The sequence below is a fragment of the Urocitellus parryii genome, chromosome 6 (assembly GCF_045843805.1).
Source record: "Urocitellus parryii isolate mUroPar1 chromosome 6, mUroPar1.hap1, whole genome shotgun sequence".
NCBI lineage: Eukaryota > Metazoa > Chordata > Mammalia > Rodentia > Sciuridae > Urocitellus > Urocitellus parryii.
Window position 1 is genome coordinate 165,545,780 of NC_135536.1, and position 22,229 is coordinate 165,568,008.

A 22,229-nucleotide genomic window follows, 5' to 3' on the forward strand; every position below is an offset into this window, starting at 1 on the left:
AGATGTGGCTCAGTGGGTAATCGCCCCTGGGTTCAATCCCTGGTACCACACACACACACACAAAAAAGGAGTTTCATCATACCTATTTCATTGGGCTAGATGATGAAGGTTATATAAAGCAGTAATGAAGGCTGCCTGGTGCCCAGTTGGTACTACAATGCTAGTAGCTATTATTATTAATCTATATTTCTTCTTCATTTATTCCATTATTTCTGTAGTTTGTTTTACTAGATTATAGTATTGGCAATGTCTTAGGTGTCTTCAGTTCCCATCTTTAAAATTTTAACCTAAATCATGGAACTGATTTTGCTTAATATTTACCTTTTTTTTTTTTTTGCATTTTTGAAGTATTTTGCTGATCTGTTAAAATATATACATATATGTATGATACTTTGTCCTTAAATGTAGTTTAGGTTTATTTATTTATTATATTTTATTTATAAAATTTATACTAAATATTATATTTTTATATATTTTACATATTTATTATATGCAAAATAATATAATAGATATATGATGTAACAGAATATAATACCATCGACTACTGAATTTTCCCAAAACAGCTACATTGAGAGCTGCCCTTAATGTGTTCTTCCACAATAAGATCTTGTCACTCACCTGCCTTCTTGAATTTGGGCAGTGCTAAGACTTCTTTGATGAATAATAACATAGAGAGGAAGTGAGGCTGCACCAATTCTAGGCATAACTGTTAAAGAATTCGGCAGCTCCTACTTCTTGGGACACAGGCTCTTGGATACTCTAAATAGGCACTTAGCCACTGTGCTATGAGAAGCCCAAATCCCAGAGGTCCCGAGTGTGTGCTCTTCTCACTGATTCCAGTTATGTTCCCAGCCGAGAGCCAGCATTTGCTGCCAGCCATGTGAGAGAGTCACCTTGGATAACCAGTGCAACCAAACTTTCAGCCCCATATGTCATCTGCCAGTAACTGCATGAGAAGCCCAAGGGAGAACCAGCAACACAAGCCCAGGTGACCCACAAAACCATAAGAGATAATTATAAAGTATTGTTTTAAGCCTCCAAGTCTGGGGTGGATTATTACACAGTAATAGATAAATAGCTACTGAAGGCATAAAATGGATAATCAGATATCTTTGGCCTCCCTAATCCTCCTTGCCACAACATAAACATAACGGAAGTATGACATTGGTTTTACAGTCAGGAGTCTTTATTAAGGGGTCGTGAATAAGATAAGTTAATTCTCACAGCTTACTGGTTTTAACATTTTTTTTTTACCAACTTTCCTAAAATCATATTTTAAGTGTTAAGATAATAAGTTAAGACTTTCCCTTTAGGAATTTTAGTTTCTATTTAGTAAACTTTTTAATGGGAATTTCCGAATTATTGTATTTCTAAATTATTTAGTTTCACAAACTTGCTGAGTCTGGCCTTGAACTTGCAAACCTCCTCCCTTAGCCTCCTGAGTAACTGAAATTATAAGTATAAGCCACCTTGCACCGCCAATCCCAATTTTAAACGAAACATTATGGTTGTGGATATATGGCAAAAACAAAATAAACAATTAAAAATAATCAAATATTTGTGGCTAAGATACCTTTGGTAAAATTATCTACTTATATAGATAATTCTGAGCAGTAGATTATTTGAAGGCATTTAAACTTGGATTTTGTTTATGTTATTTTGGTACTGGGTATAGAATCCAGGGCCTCTCACAAGCTAAGCAGGTGCTCTACTGCTGAGCGACAACCCAGCCTGAACTTGAAATTTTAAATGTTGTCTCTTAGTTTCTTGTTCACTTTCCAAACACAAGCTAATGATTTACCTGAAGTTCTTTCATTCTACATTCCCAGGCTATTACCACCATCATCTTTGGCTGTGAATTTCTGCTGAACAGCTGGACACACACAGGGAGGGAGATGACTAAGCCAGTTTCCAATGCCCAGGTAAATTAGAAGTAATAATATTTGAAAAAAAAAGGATCAAAAATAATGAAAGATGAAGGCTGATCTGTAAATACACACCTTAGTATTAAAACTATAATGTAACCACTATAAAGGACCCAATGAAACTCATGTTTTACCTACGTTACAAAGTATTGTAACATATCACTTGAAATAGCAACTCACCACTTTCTATTTCCTCTTCATTATCATCCTCTAAGATGCTAGCTGGGGCTGCAGATTCCCCAGCTTCCATCATGCTTTTCAAAGCTTCAAGCTGTTCTGTTATTATGAAGAAAGAAGGAGATGGTGACAGATGTTAGATCACTTTCAAAACTTGGGCTTTATGGAGATGAAGGAAAGGAAATATGTTGTTTTGGCACCTCTTGACCATGCCCTAAGGTTTAGCAGTGGTCATTGTCTTCCCCATTCCTGCTGGTCTTATTTTTTTTTTTGTAAGAATTGTGCATCAAACACACTGTATACACATGAAGAAGGGCTGCCACTAGAACATGGTGAACTGTCCAAAATTCTGGTTTCTACATTTGAAAGGAGGATTCAGGATTTAAACCCAGAAAACAAACACCCATTAATTTTGAGAATCTGGCACAGACCAAGTTTTACAAACAATGATGGTGAAGTGATAGAAAAGAGATATGCACAGTAGAGAGAACAAAACTTTAGGATAAAAGATATTCGACTAATATAACTGGGGTTATTATCCTAAGTAAAAAAGTTCTTGCAAGTAATTAAGCTAGACAAATGAAATTACTTTTTTAAAAAATGGGAAAATATGCATGGACAAATCACAAATTATAATATACAAAGGAACTAGTTATCAAAAGATACAAATGAACTATTCAGGTATTTTTCTTCAATTAGTTGGGAACACATATAAAATGGCCAATAGTCAGCATTAAGGATACTATTGGGAAATAGTCTTGTACATTAGTGGAGAAAGTACAACTTTTCTTAAAGAAAGCATAACAAGATATATTGTAATGCAAAATTTTCCTTCTGCTTCTCACTTTTTTTCCTCAGGACACTTGCAAATTCTGGCATGTGCATGTATGAATGTACTTTTTCTACTGTATGAATGAGTCTATGTACAAACTGAAATCAAATTAAACTGATAATTTTGCTACAGAAAGTATACTTAACATCATCGTTACGCCTCTGTCCCCCAAATTTGATGGTTTTACAATGAATTTCATGTTAGACAGCTGTACTGTCCAAACACATGCTTCTATTTGTGTGCGTATTTGACTTACTCTTTTCAACTTCAGGTTTTAGTCGCTTATTTTTGATGAGTATTTTCCTTTTGAGGTCATTGGGGGATGGCAACGGTCTTCCTGGTTCGAGCTAGAGAGACACAGAAAGAGCTGAAATTAGCAATGGTTGTGTTTTTCTACTCCACCTTTGGAGCATGGGAGGCCTGGAGTCATACAACCCAACATCCACTAGATGGCAGTCAGCACCTTTTCACATGTTGACAACCAAATTGGCCCACCCCATCCAACTTGGCCTTAGAATAATGCTGCAAACTTGGAATCCTCAGTCTGCAGAGATGTGCAGAGCTCCTCCAACTTCCTCAGGAGAGCTGGAGTCCGGCCTGGGTGGTGTTTCAGGTGAGGGTCCTCCTCCACTTCAGGCCTTGCACCCTTTAGGTCTCTGATAAAGTACAGGGGGTCACACTGGGGCTGGGGTTGGCTCTCCCAGGTGAGAGGTTCCCTAGAGCTCCCAAGAGCTGGACTGTTCAGCAAGTCTGTCTGCTTAGTAGCTGTTCTGACTCAATACATGGGATTGTGTTTTGTGGGTTCAACAAGGGAATCAAGAAGGGAATGGTCCTACTTATTGGAATCTGAACTCTACTGTGACTTTATTTACTTTCATTTAAGTCTGGAAATAGTGTGTCCCTTTAGGTTATTATTTTCATGGAACTGTCCCACATATAGACATCTGTTCTGTACCCATCAATACCCTTATCTGTCCATCTTTACTTCCAAGTGTCTAGTCATTTCCCAAACTCATTTATATTCCACAGATGACAAGCAAGACACTGTATTTTCTGTCTGTCTTGCCTTAATTGAGACCTTTGGCTGAAATGCTGCTTCCTACAGGCAGCCAAGTGGAACTGGTCCATTCCCCAGGGGTCTCTCTTGCACCAGGACTTCTCCAACAAATATTTCAATGCATAATTGTCTGTCTTCTTTCTCAGTTGTGTGTTTACTTTTGTGTCCTGTTTCCACCCAAACCCCAGCCCTCTAGACTAAAAACCCTTCAGGTCAGACAGTTGGTCTTATTCCCATGCATACTACCTATGATTTCCATAACCACATTCATGCATATAAACATCATTTCACTACAAATATAGTGGACTTTTCACAAAAATAAGCACTTTACCCTAATCAGAAAAGTAAGTGGAGGGTTAAGGTTAAAAAAATAATAAAATATTCATGTTTGGTGGTATACACCTGTAATCCCATCTACTCCGGAGGCTGATGAAGGAGGATCACAAGTGCGAGGCTAGCCTAAGCAACTTAGCAAGACCCTATTTCAAAAAAAAAAAAAAAAGTTAGAAAAATAAGAAGTTCTGGGGATGTAGCTCAGCTACAGCACTTCTGCTATCAATCCCCTGGGAGACAAGAGGAGAACAGGTGCTCAGAATCAGCCCACCTCGGGAATGATAGAGCATGAAGTGGGAGTGTTAATTATCTGACACTTCTGGCCAGTCTTTTATTGTGGACAGAGCAGGCTCTAGGGAGCAGAGGACACAGGCATGGAGCTGTGGGTGCTGGCAGATTGAGTCATGCTGGTGGGCAGAGAAACACGAAGTGCTTTGAGGCCATGGGCAGGCACCTGCTTCAATAGGCTGAGCAGAATCAGATGGAGGAAGCAAAGGACACAAATATCCTTGTCTCCATATCTTTTCAGTTCTCTCAGACACACTTCCAGAAAAAACAAAACAAGACAAACAAACAAACCCCCCCAAAATCTCATAAAACCACCCAAATTATTCACATGTAACACAAAGCACCCTTCTCTTCTGTTACTGTCATGCTCCTCTTCTGCCACCTCATGCTACCATGTGTGGGCCACCTGGAGCTGGCTTCCCAATAGGCATGTCAAATATCCCACCATTATAAAGAGTTTTGTACTTTAAATGCATTAACTGTCTTGCTACCCACAACCTCTTTGGACAGTGAGTCTTAACCTCTTAGAGGTTATAGCTCCTTATAAAAATATAAAGAACCCCCTGGAATGATCACATATTTAAAACTTACATGCAATTAGAATGAAATCAAAGGCCTCGGGAATTTATGGACCACAGACTAATATTCTTTATGTTATAAAGAAATTAGCAGGTGTAGACTGAAGTTCCAAAATGTCCATATTATTACCCTATGTACATTAAGGTAATCGAATTAGACTACTATTAGACTACATTACCAGTGGGAGTCTCCATCATGTACAACCAAAAGAATGAGAAATTATATCCCACTTATGTATGATGTGTCAAAGTGCATTCTACTGTCATGTATTACTAATTAGGATAAATATTTTTCAAATGTACATATCAATTTAACCAAGACTTTGTTTTGGAGTTGGGAATTTGCACTTCAGGATACTGTGACATCAATCTAGAGCATTTTCCATAACAAGAGGCTCCCATGGCTTCTGAATAGCAGGCAAACATTTACTCACCTGGAGGACTTTTAAAAAGCACTATGCTGGTGGCAAACTCTGGGTCCATTAAATCAGTCTGTGGGTGCAGCCCTGTCATGGGTGTTTTTCACAGTCCCCAGAGATAATTCTAACATCTAACTAATATTGAGAATAAATACAGAATCTAGACTCTTGGCCTGGGTGCTGAAATTTAAACCATGAGACCCCAATCTCTTCCCAATTAAATTCATCCTTTCAAAGCATGATAAAAACGCTTTTTGTACTGAAGAATTTAAATAAATATGAAGATCTTTAGCATCAGTCCTTCAGTGCTACTTGACCCTTCAAAAATGAATTTCAAAACAAATTCATTCATGCTAGAAATATGGTTTTCTAAAAATACATACTGGATGTGATTCAAGTGCTTGTTTCAACAGGAGATCCCCAAATAGATCTTCACAATATTTGGACATCTTGTACTGTTGATATTTGCTGGAGAGAAAGAAGTGGCATTTGTAAATTCAAACATCCATTAACCTTCCAAGTTTAAGAAAACACCATTCTAGGCAATTAAAGAATCTCATCTGCAAAATGCATGATTATCCTCACAATGTGAATGAGATATACTTTCAAATACCAAACTTTAACTGATTCGGTTAAAAATGAAGTCACCCCCAAACTAAAACTGCTAAGAATGCAACAATGTTTGTTAAGTTATATTCAAATCTTCCAACTCAATGAAACTTGAAGCAAGGTGTCCAATCTTTGACCTTTTGTTTAGAGCAAGCATTTTCTAAACCAGGTGAAGATGACTTTTTTGGAGAGATGGGGTTTGCATAAGATTCTCCATACTTACTGGAAGATCAGTTGGCACTTAGCAATTCAAAAACAAACTACACAGTTTTTTAAAAAGATGTACTGCTAAGGTGAGGATGAGGAGTAGGAGTTAGGAAACAACATCTTTAGTGTCTTGGAGTAAAATGAATCAATATACCTGCAGTGATTTTCAAAGGAGAGAATTACAGGATATTCGGATGTGACAAATGCAGTTTCCTTGATGGCTTGAATTACATCCTTTAAAAATAAAAAGTGGTTAATGAGAGAAAAGAGCAGAAAAATTCAAGGCACCTCAAACTATTCAGTTCATTAATTGAGACTTTCTTGCTGAAAGTCAATTGCAGCCACTCAGACCTGGAGAACCCATCCACCTTGATACCTCTAATAGTGCGATAGACCAAATGTGCAGTTAATGGTTAACGACATTTGTTTACCCAAAGCTATCTTTATACCTCCAGAATGATGGTACTGTCAACTTACAAGAGATTTTATTTAAGTGATCTCCTTGTTACTTACCTGATGATCTTCCAAGCCAGGGGCTCAGTATTCAACATTTTCCCTGAGGAGAAGCTAAGCTTTGGCACAGGGATTTTTCCAAGAGATCCCTCTTTAACTCTTTCCACCTCTGGAGAAACGTGTTGGTAATACCTTTAGGACTGCTAGAAAATTCTATTGACTCCTCTGTGTTTGGGGATCAGTCTTGGGCTACATTTCATTAATTCAATATAGATGTAACATTTGCAATATTCGTTGTTTCATATTGGCCTGGTTAATATGGGGAAGAGTTTCAGAGGAAGGATTCTCTTTGGTCAAGCACCATGCCAGGTAAAACAGGGTGTGCTCAGGATCTCCCTTGCACTTGAATGAGTCGAATGTATCCCCCTCCCACTATCTCTATGAAAATGGAGAGGCCTCATAAGATAGTGAGCCCAAGTCTCTACTTTGATTTAGAAAAACAGGTGTAAAAGCAATACTTCTGCAACCAAAGCATTTATTTAATGATTGGTAGCTAACCACAGGGCAAGCACTTCACTCAATGAATCGGGAAAATATTTTACCATAGTTATCCAAGGAAGTCCATTTGACGACATTTGATAATGCTCAAGGTCAGGTAAGCTTAGAATATTTTATGTAAACATCCTTATGGTTGAGTTGGTCATTTAATTCTTCTTCTTCTTTTTTTTTTTTTTTTTGAACCCAAGGTTGTGTGTTGCTTAACCACAGAGCAACACCCCCAGCCCTTTTTAACTTTTTTTATTTTGAGACCAAGTCTCACTAAATTGCTTAGGGCCTCGATAAGTTGCTGAGGATGGCTTTGGACTTGTCATCCTCATGCATCAGCTTTTCAAGCCACTGAGATTGTAGGTGTGCAGCATTGCACCTGGCCATTTAGTTATTCTTGCTTAAAATTTCTCCCCAGGTAAAAGTGTTCCTGTCCTTAACTATCCACTTGACCAAGAATTATGTTTTAAGGAGAACTCTAATGGTACTTTGCTCAGTCCAAGCTGAGAGGGAATGGCCTGTTTTTCACCTATGCTTCCTTATTAGGCTCCTTAATTCTCTAAGGAGAGTTCATAGCCTTCCCTATCAATTTGGCTGGCTGTGCAAATTCACAGCTTCCCACTTGCATATTGCTTGGCTCTTCCCAGGAAGCATAATCTTGAGCGACTCCTCATCAAAACCTATCAACTTTGTGGCTAAGAGAAATGATATTCATGGTGTGTTACAGGTATAGGACCTAGGTATATAAAACATCTCTGGTGATTTTTCACACGTGGAATCGAGAATCAGTTGTTCCAGGTATTGCAATATCCATCCTGTGCAACATCAAAAGAACACAGGTGGATCTGACATATTGGCCAATCACAGAATTTCTTTGTTTGACTTATTTTTTGGCAGGGTACCAGTGGCATATTGAGCAGCTCTAAGAAACCACTCTTCAAATCACACATGGACATCACCATTACTGAGATGCCCATTCATAAGGATAGCAAATTTTTCATTGGTGTCAGTTCTGATAATAATTGTGCTTTTCATTTATGGATCCTGTAAATCATGTGTTTATGCAAGATTATAAGATTTCTTGACAAGCATCTATAAACTCTAACCTCATTCTTTTATTCTTACAGATCCTATCTATCTATAATCTACTTTTTTCCTATATTTATTTTTTATGCTGCCTTTAAGTCCTTCAAGAAAATGCAAATAAAGCAAACAAATAAGTAGATAAGACTATGAAGTTTTTAGGTAAGTAAACTAGGAGACTTATGGATAAACCTCATTATGCAATAGTTGCCATTTGAAAGCAGGAAAAATCGTACAAGAAGACATTAAGTGGAGATAACATTTGTCGTGCATCTCCCCTCATGGAAGAAAGAAATATGAAGGCACAATGCTTGAGAAAATGAAAACATTATTTTCCACCTCCCTATTTCCTGCATAACAGTTTGAAAGAATTTGTGGCTGTGTAATTTTAAAACATACCTTAAAAAGTATATCTGTACACATTGCTTTTCCATGAGTTATTATTGGTTCTTGATCTTCACCTTTTCCATCCCAACAGTCAAGTTCAACACACCTAGGAACACAGCAAAAATGACAACATGGAATTCTTACAATAGAAGAGTGTGTATACAAACTCAAAGAGAGGCATCAAAATAAGTTGTTTCCTTAGAGAGCAGGAAATCAGATGAATTATGCAACATGGCTATTTCATGACACATACAGCCTAAAACACATTATTCTTCTCATCAGTTTGGTATCATCAAAAAGGGCTGAGTCAGATTAAGAGACTTAAGAGGAGACAAGTAGTACAGTTCTGTATGAATTCAATAAGGAACAATGAGAGGATAACTGGGGGAATTTGAAAATAATAATAATTATTATTATTTTGGTATTGGGGTTTGGACCCAGGGGTGCTTTACCACTGAACTACACCCGCAACTGTTTTTATATTTTATTTTGATACAGGTTCTCCATAATTTGCTTAATTAGGATCTCACCAAGTTGCTGAGGTTGGCTTTGGAATTTGCAATCCTCCTGCCTCAGCCTCCTGAGCCACTGGAATCACAGGCGTGTGCCACCATGCCCAGTTGACATTAAATTATTTTTAATTGTATTAAGTGGGATCATGTTATGTTCACTATATAAGAATTTCTTTTCTTTTTTTTATTGTTTTTTTTTTTTTTTTTTTTTTTTTTAGTGATTAATACTCAAGTATTCAGGCTGGGGATGTAGCTCAGTTGGTAGAGTACTTGCCTCACATGCACACAGTGTTCTGGGTTTGATCCCTAGCACCACAAACAAAACAAAACAAAAAACTCAAGTATTCAGAGGAAGTATGTGAATAGAAGTAGGGATGTGGTTAATTTCTTTTAAAAGTATTTCCACATACAAAAATTGTGTGATAAAAAAAAATAAAGTTTTGATTAATTGGTAACCAAGAAAAAAGTCATAGTGCACCTTCTTTTTTATTTTTCACTTTCAACATTCTGGCCATTTTAAAATCTCAAATATTTGACTACAACTGTAAAAAAAATATTTTTAGTAATCTCTTCTTAGAGAAAGAAATTTCTGAGCCTTGAACATTAAATTTGCAAGTACCTATAACTAGTAAAAACCATGACTTCTAAAAAGTGTGAAGGTTTTTTGCCACTTTGGGGGGCCTATTTAGTGTAAAATACTATCTTTTGTGTCATAGAACAAGGCTAGACCTTTCTGGAAGTAATATTGTCCTTTCTTTCTCAAGGTTAAATGGCCATCATAATCCATTAAAAAGAACGACAAATGTTGTTTTCACTCTGATTACAACTTCTTATTTCAGAAAAAAAATAAACTATGGTAGTCCTCCCTTACTCCTAGTTTATTTATCCATCATCAGCAGAGGTCAGGAAATATTAATTGGAAAATACCAGAAATAAACATTTCAGAAGATTTTAATTCTGAGTAGGACAATTAAATTTCTTGCTACCCCAATGTCCAGCCTCCAATGTGAATCATTCCATGTCCCAGTGTATCCACAAGGTATACACTACCCACCCAGTAACCACTTAATAGCCTTCTTAGTTATCTGTCAGATTATCTCACTGTGCTCAAGTAAGGCTTATTGTACTCAGTAAAGCCCCAAAAGCACAAGGAATTTATTACAGTACATTTTTAATAATTATTCTATTTTATTATTGTTATTGTCATTAATCTCTTATTGTACTTCATTTATAAGTAAAACTTTATCATATGTATGTATATATAGCAAGAAATAGTATATAGAGTTAGATACTATACATGATTTCAAGCATCTATTGGAGGTATTGGGATATACCCCTGTGAATAAGGGGGGACAACTATACATTGAAGAGCATTGTATAACCCCCCTACCCCACACGTCCCAAATGGCCATCTCTGAGTTTCTGACCTGCAACCAGCCAGGAGAACTTGTCTGTACATTTCTACTGAAGACTTCCCACCAAACTGTCGGCCAGTGAGATAGGTGTTATGGGAAGAACTGATGAAGTAGTGAGCCAGAGGATGGTCCATTTCTTGGTAAAGCTCTAAACGATCTAGGAAGACTGGGGCATTTTCATCTGACATCAGATATCTGCAAAACCCATCACTTGATATGAGTCCTAGGGGAAAAAGAATATCTTAATAGCACCTGTAGCTCTGAAGATGTGCATCTCACTTTATCCAGGAAAGGCAAGTTGGCTTGTACAGCAAGAGTAAAAACTTCTTCATATTACCTTCCTAAGAAACTTCATCTTACAGAACTTGAACAAAGTCATAGAATGGCAAATTATAAATAACACAGGCATTCAACAAAGAGGTGGCATTTTTTTATATCCAAGATAAGGGAAGTACATGTTCCTCCAGATTAAAAAACACAGTGCTATAAGCAATGGTTACAAGGGGTCAGGGGACTTTCTCTAGCTCTACTTCTGTCACTCCCTGGGTCTCAGCTTCCTCTTCTGCCAAGTGGGGAAAAAAATATTGGTCCCAATTTTTTCCAGAACCAATTGAGAATATATAAAAGAGGCATTATTTAAAAAATGGAAATAATATTAATTATAAGTCAGTACTTTTCCCACTGAATTGGAAAAGGGACTTTTTCCTGGATATGGTGTCCTCCAAATTTAAACAATTTTATTTTTCTATTTTATTTAAAAAGGTAAGGGGTGAGGCTGGTGAAAAAAATATGCAGGGGCCATTGAAATGTGGCCCCAAGAGCCCTTGTTCATTTCAATTGCACTTTTTTTTTTTTTTTTGACACAGGGCTGGGAGCAAATGGTAGTTGCAAGACAAAAAGGGCATTATATTTAAGCATCTTCTACCTATCAACTACTGACAGCCTAGGCTCTTTGCTTTTTTTTAATTTAAGCATTTGCAAGTTATGAACTGATTTCAAATTCAAGGAAAGTACAGATAGCATAATAAACTGACATAGACCTACACTACAGATTCGTCACATATTAACATTTTGTTTCACTGCTTTACATTTTAAAAATGAATACATAATTACAAATGGCACTGCAGTGCCCTAGTGCCCTACATCAGTTCCAGCTAATTCTATCTTTCTGCTGGTATATAGATAACCACTTCCCTCTAGCTTTTGTGTTTAGCATTCCCCACAGTTTTTCAGTTTCACTTATGCATTTATTCACATATGCCTTTATTGGAACAATAGATCATTTCAACGCCTTTGAATTTATAAAAGGGCCATCCTAGTCTTTTTGAAGCATTTGAAAGTTGCTATTTTTCCTATATGTTTTCTTGGGACTTATCCAGCTGACATATGTTCATTTATTTTTCATGTTCAGTAGTCCATATTGAATGTATAACTTATACCTTTTTTTTTCCATTATTCTGTTAATGCATATTTAGGTCAGTTTTAATCATACCTGAAAGTATGCAATAAAAGTTTGTATACCTCTCTCCTTGAGTACATTCATTCATTCTAAGAGCAGGTAGTTTTTGAGGCATTGGGATATGCAGTGATAGAAAAACGCAGACAAGTCCTGTTTTATGAAACCCACACATTATGAGTGAGATAAATAAACAAGTGAACAAATAAATATGTCATAAAAGTTCTAGAAGGACAAAGAAAGCAGGAATAAAGATGATGAAGATATGGCAGCATGCTGTGCTCGATATGTGGCCAGTGAAGCCCCTCTGTGGAGGTACCTCACATGCATGGTGAGCAGGCCCCAAGCACATAATGGGATGGGAAGCCCCATTCCAGGCAGAAGGATCATCAAGTGCAAAGACCTTGATATAGGAGTGTGTATGCCAAGTTCACTCAATGACAGCAAGATAGAGTGACCCAGGAGGAAAGTGGCTGGAAATGAGTTGGGAGAAGTAGTGAAAGTCTACGTAAGCTGGACTTCAGTCCTAAGTACTTTGGATTTTATCCTAGGTATGTTGGAAAGCTTTCAGATATTTTGAAAAGTGGAATATCACTGGATTTGATTTCAAGAGGTTTACTTTGGCTGCTGTGTAGAGCATGGTGCTGAGTAAAAAGGATGACCAGTTAGAAGAAAACTGGTTTCCTGGAGAGGAAGGATGTGGGCTTGAATAGCCTGGTAGGTGGAGACCATGACAGGTGATTTATGTTGAGGTTGGATCTTGTAGTTTTGCTGCTGGATCAGATGTGATGTGAAAGAATTAAACAAGTTCAGGATGATGCCCAGGGCTTTGACTTGAAAAGCTGAGTGAACAATGGGATTATTTTATGGGCAGGGAAAGGAACAGATCTGGAGATGGGGAGAATCAAAGCATGTTGTAGAACACATTAGAAATGCCCACTCAGCATCCAAATGGACAGTTCTGTGGCAGGTCTGTAGTTTGTTAGCAGTTGGGATTGGAGGGTTTAATTTGGAAATCAGATGCAGATGAAAGAAATTTCAAGGCACTGGCCTGCATGAGCTCACTCAAGGAGTGAGTACCCATGGAGCAGAAGTCAGAGCACTGAGCTCTGTCACTCTGACATCCAGACTTTGGAAAACTTACAAAAGATTCGGTACAATTTTTTGATGTGAGAATGGTAATAACTTGGAAGGACTTTAGAAGTAACCAAAGACACCCATCTATCATAACATTTGCCGAGGAATCGTTGAATCACTTGGCTTACCCTTTGAACAGATCAAAACTGCCTACAAAGCAGGAGGCATTTCTTATGCAGTTTTGAATTTCCAGCATTTAGCACAGTGTTTGGTGCGCAGTTAGCCCTCTACAAATTTTAAAAAATGACAGTAGGGGCTTCAGGAATAGCTCAGTGGTACAGCCCATGTTTACTATGTGTTAAGTCCTGGGTTCAATCCCAAGAAACCACCCCCCCCAAAAAAAAACTACAATAAAAGCAAAAAATAACAGTAATGAAGAGAAAAAGTAGTTAATGACTATGTGAACCCCACCATGTTACAAGCAGGGAAACTAGGGCCCAGGATGTAATTCCCTTACTCGAGGTTACACAGTAACAGGGAAGTGACATGAACCTCATCACTTTTTCTACTGATCCTCCCTCTGCTTTAATTACATATAATGTGGAAAAATTATGATAATCAGAATATTGGTAGAGGTAAATAATGAAGTACTCTTGATAAAAATAGGCATTTGTGACCCTAGAAAAAAAGCGTAAGTGTATGACTACATTCAAGGAAAAACCCTGGTATGGTGGGCTAGACATATCTATAAACAGGTCTTATATATGTTCTGAGAACAAATAAACTGTTCAGTCACATTCACAGGCAATAGATGCAAAAAAGAAGGAACACATTTTAACTGAGCATGATGGTGCAGGCCTATAATCTCTGCAATTTGAGAGAATAAGGCAGGAGGATTGTAAATTCAAGGCTAAACTCAGCAATTTAGTGAGATCTTCAGCAATTTAGCCGACCCTGTCTTAAAATTTAAAAAAATAATAATAATAAAATAAAAAGGATAGGGGATGTAGCTCAGTGGTAAGGCACCTCTGGGCTCAATCCTCAGTACCAAGTGAGGATTACATACATACATACATAAGTAAATAAATACATACATACACAAGTAAATAAAAATAAAAGAGAAAGAAACCATTCTAAAGAGGAGGAAGCTAAAGCCCTGAAATTTATAACCACGTGGGACAGATAGAACCTAAACCTGGATCTCCTTTCAGTGTCCACTGAGACATGAGGCCAGCAGTGTCCAGTTATGACTGCACCATCCCTCCAGCCCTCAGCAGGTGCTTCCCACTGCTATGGCACTGACCTTCAAATTCTTCTCCATGCCTTTCCTTTGACAAATATTTAGACAACACATTGTTTCCAAAGTTTCATTGAAAGGGGCAAAGGTCCAGAAATGCAAACAATTTGCTAAAGTAATTCCTGACTATTTAATTTCATGTCATTTGTTTTTATCTTCCATTCCAGAAGTCAAATGAGGGGTGAGAGGGCACATCAAATCATGTGTCAAATTTAATTGGCTTGGCAACACAAAAAAAGAGGAAAAGGAGGTGAAAACTTTTCATGACAGAGATTATTTTCATAGACTGCAAATAGGGACCGTATTTGGCATTCTTACATTTTAAGCAATATTCAAAAAATCTAGTAGTATACGAAAGTATGCAGGGAAAAATACTATGTTTAATAGCACAATAAATTTAATGGTATATCTTAGGCAGCAAGGACTAATTTGGAAGAAAGGTAATTCACACTAACTTAAGAGCAGAAAAAAGAAATCAGTTACTAATATGTGGCATGTGGCTCTATGAAGCTCCAAAGCATTAATAGATACCTTAAATTAAAAATCCAAGAGCTTTAAAAGTTGCATGTTTTCTTGTTTCAAAAGGAAAAAAAAAAGGCCTTTTTAACATTTTTTATTACCTTTTTTCTTCAAATCTTCATCAGGCTCATACATCTCAATGATCTGCATTGCCCTTTTAACATCATAAAATGGGAATAAAATTTCATTCAGTCGAGGATCTCGTTGATGCTATGATGAGAAAATAACTCCATTTAGGTTGACATTTCTCACCCTGGAGGCATTTCACATATCTAAGTATATAATTTCTAAAACAAGATATAGCTAGACTATCATGTTTATAATGACAAAGATCAGACTTCACTGCCTTTCTGTCTTTCCTCCTAAAATACACTTCAAAAAGTCCAAATTTGGGAGTACTTTGTTGGTTCCTCTCACTGAACAGGAAGGAGAGGAAATATGGGGTTTTTTCCCCCTTCAAAAGTTGAAGGCTTATAATATAGTGTGTGTGTGTCCACTGTATTGTCTTCTATTTCCCATATCATATTTTTCGGGCACAGCTGTCTATAAAAAGTGTTATCAAAATATTTGATAATATTAAAAATTTAATGTGAAAACTAGTTTTAAAAAGAAGCAAAAATAAATAAATAAATAAATAAATAAATAAATAATAGTTCCAATAAATCAAGAGATCATATATTAACTTAAGTAACAAAACAAAACCAAAACCAAAACAATTCCAAAAACCCACCCTAATGTTAGACAGGCAAATATCGTTTCATTTTCATTACATCTTTCTATGTCATTAAGAGAATTTTGGGGTACCCTGAAAACTTCATTTTCTCGAATTCATATTTTTTCAAAATAAATCAATCGCTATGATAAAAGTTAGAATAAGGAATATTGATAAGCTATAAACCATATGAAATTGCATTTAAATAAGTAGTTCAGAAGCATCTTGTTTGCTACGAACTTTTATTTATTTATTTATTTATTTATTTATTGGTAGTTAAGATTGAACCCAGGAACATTCAACTATTGAGCTATGCTCCCAGCCTTTAATTTTTTTTTTTAAATTATGATTTTGAGACAGGATCTCGCTGAATTTCACAGGTTAGCCACAAACTTGTGATCCTCCTGTCTCAGCCTCTTAAGTTGCTGGGATCACAGGTGTAGATTACCATGCCCAGCCTCACTATAAAATTTAACTCCATTTCCCTGAGAAAATTGTCTGGGCAGAAAATGTATGACATCATCTTTTTAAAATGGGCACTTAAGATGCTTCTGGAGCTGCTTCCTGAAGTGAAGTCATCCTAATTTCACAGGTATAGTGACACGTCCTTACTACCTGACCTAGCTACAATCTGAGTGTGTATGTGTGTGTGTGTAGGCAGTGGATCCATTAAACTTCCTTACTGTGGATGAAAGGTTTGCATTGTGTTCTTGGTCATTTCTCGAATGAATGAATGAATAAATGAATAAATAAATAAATAAAGCAAACTTTCATGGAATAATAACTGATAAGCAGATGTGAGCAAGATCTTGTCAACAAAAAGAACCTTAGCAACAATTCTTTACCCAAATATATGCACAGACTTTGAAAGACATTATTGGAAAGGTATTTAAAAAGCAATTATTTAAAAAAGTTCATATGGATTTCCCATCCCCATTTGTTTGGGGATGATCATTTGGGTGGAAGTCTATATTGAGAATGAATGCCTTTGGCCAATGGAACACTTGATATCATTTCCTAAAGCATAGGTGGTCTTAGCCTTTTCTCATTTTCCCACCTCCCACCATTGAGTGAAGAGTGTTAAATTATAAGGAATTGATATATTTTGGCAATTATCCCAATGAAGCATGCTTCTGTTGTAATCTGAGAAATTACAGGTCTTAACAGCTCACAATCATGCAAATGCCAAAACAGACACTGTTATATTCATAATGGGTCTTAAGAACACAAAGAACAAAAGTGATGGTATGAGCACAGAAAAAGATATTGTGAAGTGGGCCGTGGAGTGCCAGGCAAGTGAAGGCATGCTGCACCTTGTTTAGAAAATGAGACCGTCATGCAGTAGAGCTCCCTGTTCAAGGGAATGACCACCTGCCCCCATGTGAGAATGCACTATTTAAAAGCAAACAAAATAACCTTCTTTGTAGGCACATCCTTCCTCCCATAAACAGTATCATGGAAGATCCTTTTTTAGATCACAGAGCAGTTAACTTATAGTTGGCCAGTGTATTTCTCTCCCATATTAAAATGAAATTTTTTGACTTTGAGATATGCTCATTGATAAGTATTCTGGACTGATGGAAATGATGGGGCAAATCCATATGAATTAAAAAAGTGACAGAAAGAAGTGATAATCAGCTATGGAGAGGGAAGAGAGAAAATTGGGGAAAGGAGGAGACGGAATTCAGACATTTTAATGTATTTCTATATAGAGAGATGTGTGTATTCTAAAACTGTGGATGGCGGCAGCAATGTCACCAGCACCTGGGAAACTTGTCAGAAATGCAGATTCTCAGTCCTCTATGCCTGGATCTACTGAATCTGATTCTCTGGGACAGAACACAGGAATTCACATTTTAATAAGCTTTTCAGTGATTCTGATGCACCCAAGTTTAAGAAGCTCTAACCTGTAATGGTATGCATCTTAGCACATTTGTATATGCATGCAAAAAAAAAAGGTACCTAAAATCTACAAAAATGACTTCCAGGTAAACCCCATTAAAATGTGTCAGAGGACATAATAGTCATTCAACCTCTATCAGAAGCAATAGACAGGAAAACAGAGTCTTACAATGTATGTCTCATAACCCACTATTCTAAAAATTATATTCCCAGTGCAAATCAGCAAGCAGTGCAGACAAGATGGAATTGCATTTGTCTTTGCATCTATTCTGCCAGATAACATACTCTTTGGCTTCCCTAAAATTTTCACATTGGAAAAAAAAATCTGGATAATCCAGAGGCAGGAAAACAAATGGTAAGGTTTACAGTTAGAGTCACAAAACTACAACTTTTATGCAAAAATGCAAAGATGAGAAAATGATGTCCAGGTAAACTCAGAGTAATGAGGTTGCAGAAGAGTTCCAGTTAGACACAGCACCATGAGGCAGATTCTTCCCAGCTCCGAGGGACCATCAGTTTTCAGTCAGGTAAACAATGTACCCAGAATATTCACCTCATAGTATCTAGTGTTTTGTAAAATGGGAGTCTAAATAGCTTCCAAAAATAGGTCACAAAATTGTGCCCAAGAAAATGAGGAGATAATGGACAGGTCCCCATTACTCTGTCCTTCTTAAGAAAAGGCATCAGCTACTTCAAATATAGGTAGTATTGGAGAAGATGGATGTTAATAAAAGTAATATTCAAACAAGATATAACAAAGAGAAAGGAATAAGTGGCAAGTCAAGTTTACTCATAAAGCCAAAATACCTCTTTTCTCTTTTTGCCTGTGCATTAAAGAATAAAGATATTGTGAAAGGAAATAGATGGTGAGCTCTTGCTCATATATTTCCAACTGCAAAAATTTTTTTTAAAAAGTCATGTTTAGCCTGAAGAACTCTTTGAATTTATAAGCGTGGTCATATGACAGTGTATGGCAGGGGAAAGTAACCAGTAGAAGAAAATAAAGCCAACTCCTGGTCAAGGTGACCATGTACCACCTTTTTACTCTCTTCTTTTTTGATCTTTCTTTCCTACCCTTTATGCATCCCTCAATTCTGCAGGCTCTTAGTTGTTGCCATCTGTGTAAGAAGTCAAATAGGAAAATGATGGCAATACTGAAATCAATTTAGTTTCTCATTAGGAACAGGGAAAAGGAGTTGAAACTAACTGAAGCCCAGAGAGAGACTTTAATTCTGCCACACACAAGCAACTGTGTTGACAGTAGATCAGACCATGTGCCAACTTCCATGAAGTGCCTCCACTAGCATTCCTAGACTCCAGTTTGTTATTTTCATAAGTTTGGCAAAGAAAGTTTCCCCCTGTCCATTGGGTGGGACCTACTGACATACTGTGGCAAAATTTTAGATGTGACTGACGAACTGCCATGACTAAATTCTTTATCAGAATACGTGTACCATTCCCATATTCTTCCCACTTACACTAAGCATTCCAAGGAAGACTCCAGTAATCTACTAGATAGTGCTGCACAAACTTTAATGTGAAGAGGACTAACTCTGACTTAGCAGGTCTAAGTGGGGTTGAAGATGCTGCATTTGTAACAAGCTCCCTGAGCCATACCAATACTGCTGGTCCACAGATCACACTTTTTGGAGCAAAGACCAAGGAGATACTGAGAAGCAGGTGAGGAGGCAGATGTGAAGCCACCCCTGACAGGCTAGTGACTGTTAATGGCATGGATAGAGAGGGGGTGGCATAGACCCTACAGAGACCAAGGTAATAAATGACCAATCATTTATTCTCTCCTTCCTACCTCCTGTAGGTACACATGAGTATAGTGAACAGAAAATTCCACAGAGAGAATAAGAAGGTGTGGGAGCCAGCATATCATAAAGGGGATTTCTTTTCCTATAATCTGTTCCAGCTGGTTATTGCTGATGGCCATGTGTATCTATGGGTTTTTGCTTTCCAGATTGGTTCTCATGGTTACCTTGATGAACTCTCTTATAAATTCAAAGAGTTCTTCAGTTAACTGTTTTGGATATCCATGTAGACTATTCACAACTGCATTCACAGGGGCTAAGGCCTTGGACTTCCCAGTGTTTCTGAGTTTTCCCTGCCTTACTGCATGATCCAAGGCTTCCAGCTGCTATGGTGAACACTGCCTGTTGAGATTATATGGCTAGGGCATTTTCCAAAAGTTAAGATGTAACCTTTCGGATCAGAGTCCCTTACATTCCAAGGCCAGATCCCTTCTTGAGAGAGCTCATTGTGTCCCCTTTTGGCATGGGTTTTGAAAGGAGACACAGCACAGTTATGTTCATAGTTAGCAACTATATTTCTCTTCCACGTTATAATTAAGTTTTCTGATTTAAAGATAAGCTTTTATTTTATTTTTCTTTTTGGAGAGATTGAAGGGACAAGAGTAGACTCAAGAAAGTGAGTGTCAGGTGTTGGCAGAATGTTCTCTGGGTTTGACAACTTCTTTTTACTCTCATATTTTTGACTAGTCCTTCCTGCTGTGTTCACTAGGACTGAAACTGAAGAAATACAGGAGCAGAAAGTTGGATCAAAAATAAAGGCTTTCTAATTTCCTAGACTGGCTTATAGTTTCTATCACCTGAAGAAATCTAGAATCACACTGATTCCATCCAGTCCCACTCAAAAACTCAAGCCACCACCTTAATGTCAAGGTGAAGCCAAATAGAAAGAAACATAAAAACTGAAAGACTATCATTGTCTACTGTCATTGTGCGAGAGAAAAGCTTGACTATTAGTATAGAAAATGGATGCCAAGGCAAAGAAAATACGGGGGATCTGATATATATGTATATTGAATAAAGACTTAAAAACATTTAATATAAATTTAAACATTTTTAAAATAAAATTTTCAATAAAAATTTAACCATAAAATTTAAATCAAATGTTCAAATAAAAATTTAAAAATTGTATAGGAATTTAAAGAGTGACTATTGGGTAGACTGATAAAAACAACCCATAAAAGGAAATGTTTTCAGGCATGAGCCAAGGAAGGCTGCACCTATCCTCAGGGCTATTTCTGAATTTGAACACAAAATGTGGTATGAAGTTTCCGTTTAATTGATGGCTGGTTGCTGGCTCCATCCCATGTCACAGCACATAAGAAGCCTTATTGTAGGAAGCCACAAGTTGATGACACAGTAGATTTTCTCCTCTCTACCGTTTTCCCTTGTTAGTAGGAAGCTCATTCCTGCCCACGGTACCAAATTCAAGATGATCAATTAACCAAAGTGCATGAGGAAGCTGAGGAAAATAAAACAATGAAACAAAAAACCACAAAAGGAGGAAGAGGGAGAGAGGAGGGGCCCAGGCAATAAAACAAAGGCAGGCAATTTAATTTCTCAAGCGACTGTGGCATAAGAATGTGGATAGTATCTGGGTAAAGATTTTGAACATAATTTTCACATGACTAGAGACTAGTGGAGTGGAAAAACCTGAGACATTTTCAAGTAAAATAAATATTGTATTGTATGGACAGTATGACTTCAAAGTGGAGGCCTCGGAGCAGGCAGGTGGAGTCCCTCCCTTCTCTTTTTTGCCTCAGTGCATTTGGACTCTGGTTGATACATAGTCTCTAAAGTGTGACCCTATGAATCGGAAGCCACTGAACCTTCACAAAGAATGAAAAGAGAGGACCTCTGGCAAAAAAAGTGATTTGTTTCTACAAAGTAGCAAATCACTGACTGCCTGTTGTCTTTTCTTAAGGCAATACCTTTTGTCTAGCATGACAACCATCTTTTCCTCTTCTTTTTTTTGCAGTACTGGGGATTGAATGCTAGGCCTCAAACACATGAGGCAAACTCTCTGCTTCTGAGCTACATTCCTAGCCCTTCTTTTCCTCCTTCTTTTGTTTTCTTTTTATGTGGAGGATCGAACATAGGGCCTTCCTAAGTACGGGCTCTACCATTAACCTCTACCTCCCAGGCCCATTCCTATCCTTTCTATATTAATGATGTTTCTTTATAGAACATGATGGTTAACTTAAGTTATTTTGGAACAAAAATACGCTGTTTATCCTTTACTCAAATTCTTCTTATTTTTCATGAATTGGGGTAAAAAGGGATTTTTTTTTTCCCTAAGAGCTTTGATGGATTTTGCTAAAAATGGTTTTTGTACATGTAAAGAAAAAAAAAAGTTCATTTCAGTTGTAATGAAAGTTGTGACCTTTACTTGTCCTAAAATGTTTTTCTCTTGTGCTTACGTAAATTTCATCAACCAGTTTGGGTGGTTAAGTGAATCATGTTCTAAAGTTAGCTCTGAGCTTGTTATAAAAATAAAAAGCAAAAATTGAACCTGCAATCCAATTGGCCTAATACTCAATAGATTATTTTCACCCAGGAACTCAAGTGTTTTGCTTGTTGTCAAAATATTCTATCAGAAACTATATACTTTTCTTACATGCAATCCAT

The 22,229-nt window shown here is 37.1% G+C and overlaps 1 protein-coding gene across 7 annotated transcripts in view; it reads right to left on the bottom strand.

Annotated features, from left to right (window-relative positions):
- Positions 1-22,229, bottom strand: part of Plcb4 (phospholipase C beta 4) — a 399,208-nt gene that overhangs the window by 77,184 nt on the left and 299,795 nt on the right. For all 7 annotated transcript variants that reach the window (XM_026385783.2, XM_077799625.1, XM_026385781.2 and 4 more), the window contains 7 exons: positions 15,272-15,380; positions 10,834-11,044; positions 8,907-9,000; positions 6,580-6,659; positions 5,993-6,077; positions 3,191-3,281; positions 2,106-2,201 (listed from right to left, as the gene is read on the bottom strand). In XM_026385783.2, the coding sequence (XP_026241568.1) occupies positions 2,106-2,201; positions 3,191-3,281; positions 5,993-6,077; positions 6,580-6,659; positions 8,907-9,000; positions 10,834-11,044; positions 15,272-15,380 (766 nt within the window). The remainder of the gene's footprint in view (positions 1-2,105; positions 2,202-3,190; positions 3,282-5,992; positions 6,078-6,579; positions 6,660-8,906; positions 9,001-10,833; positions 11,045-15,271; positions 15,381-22,229) is intronic.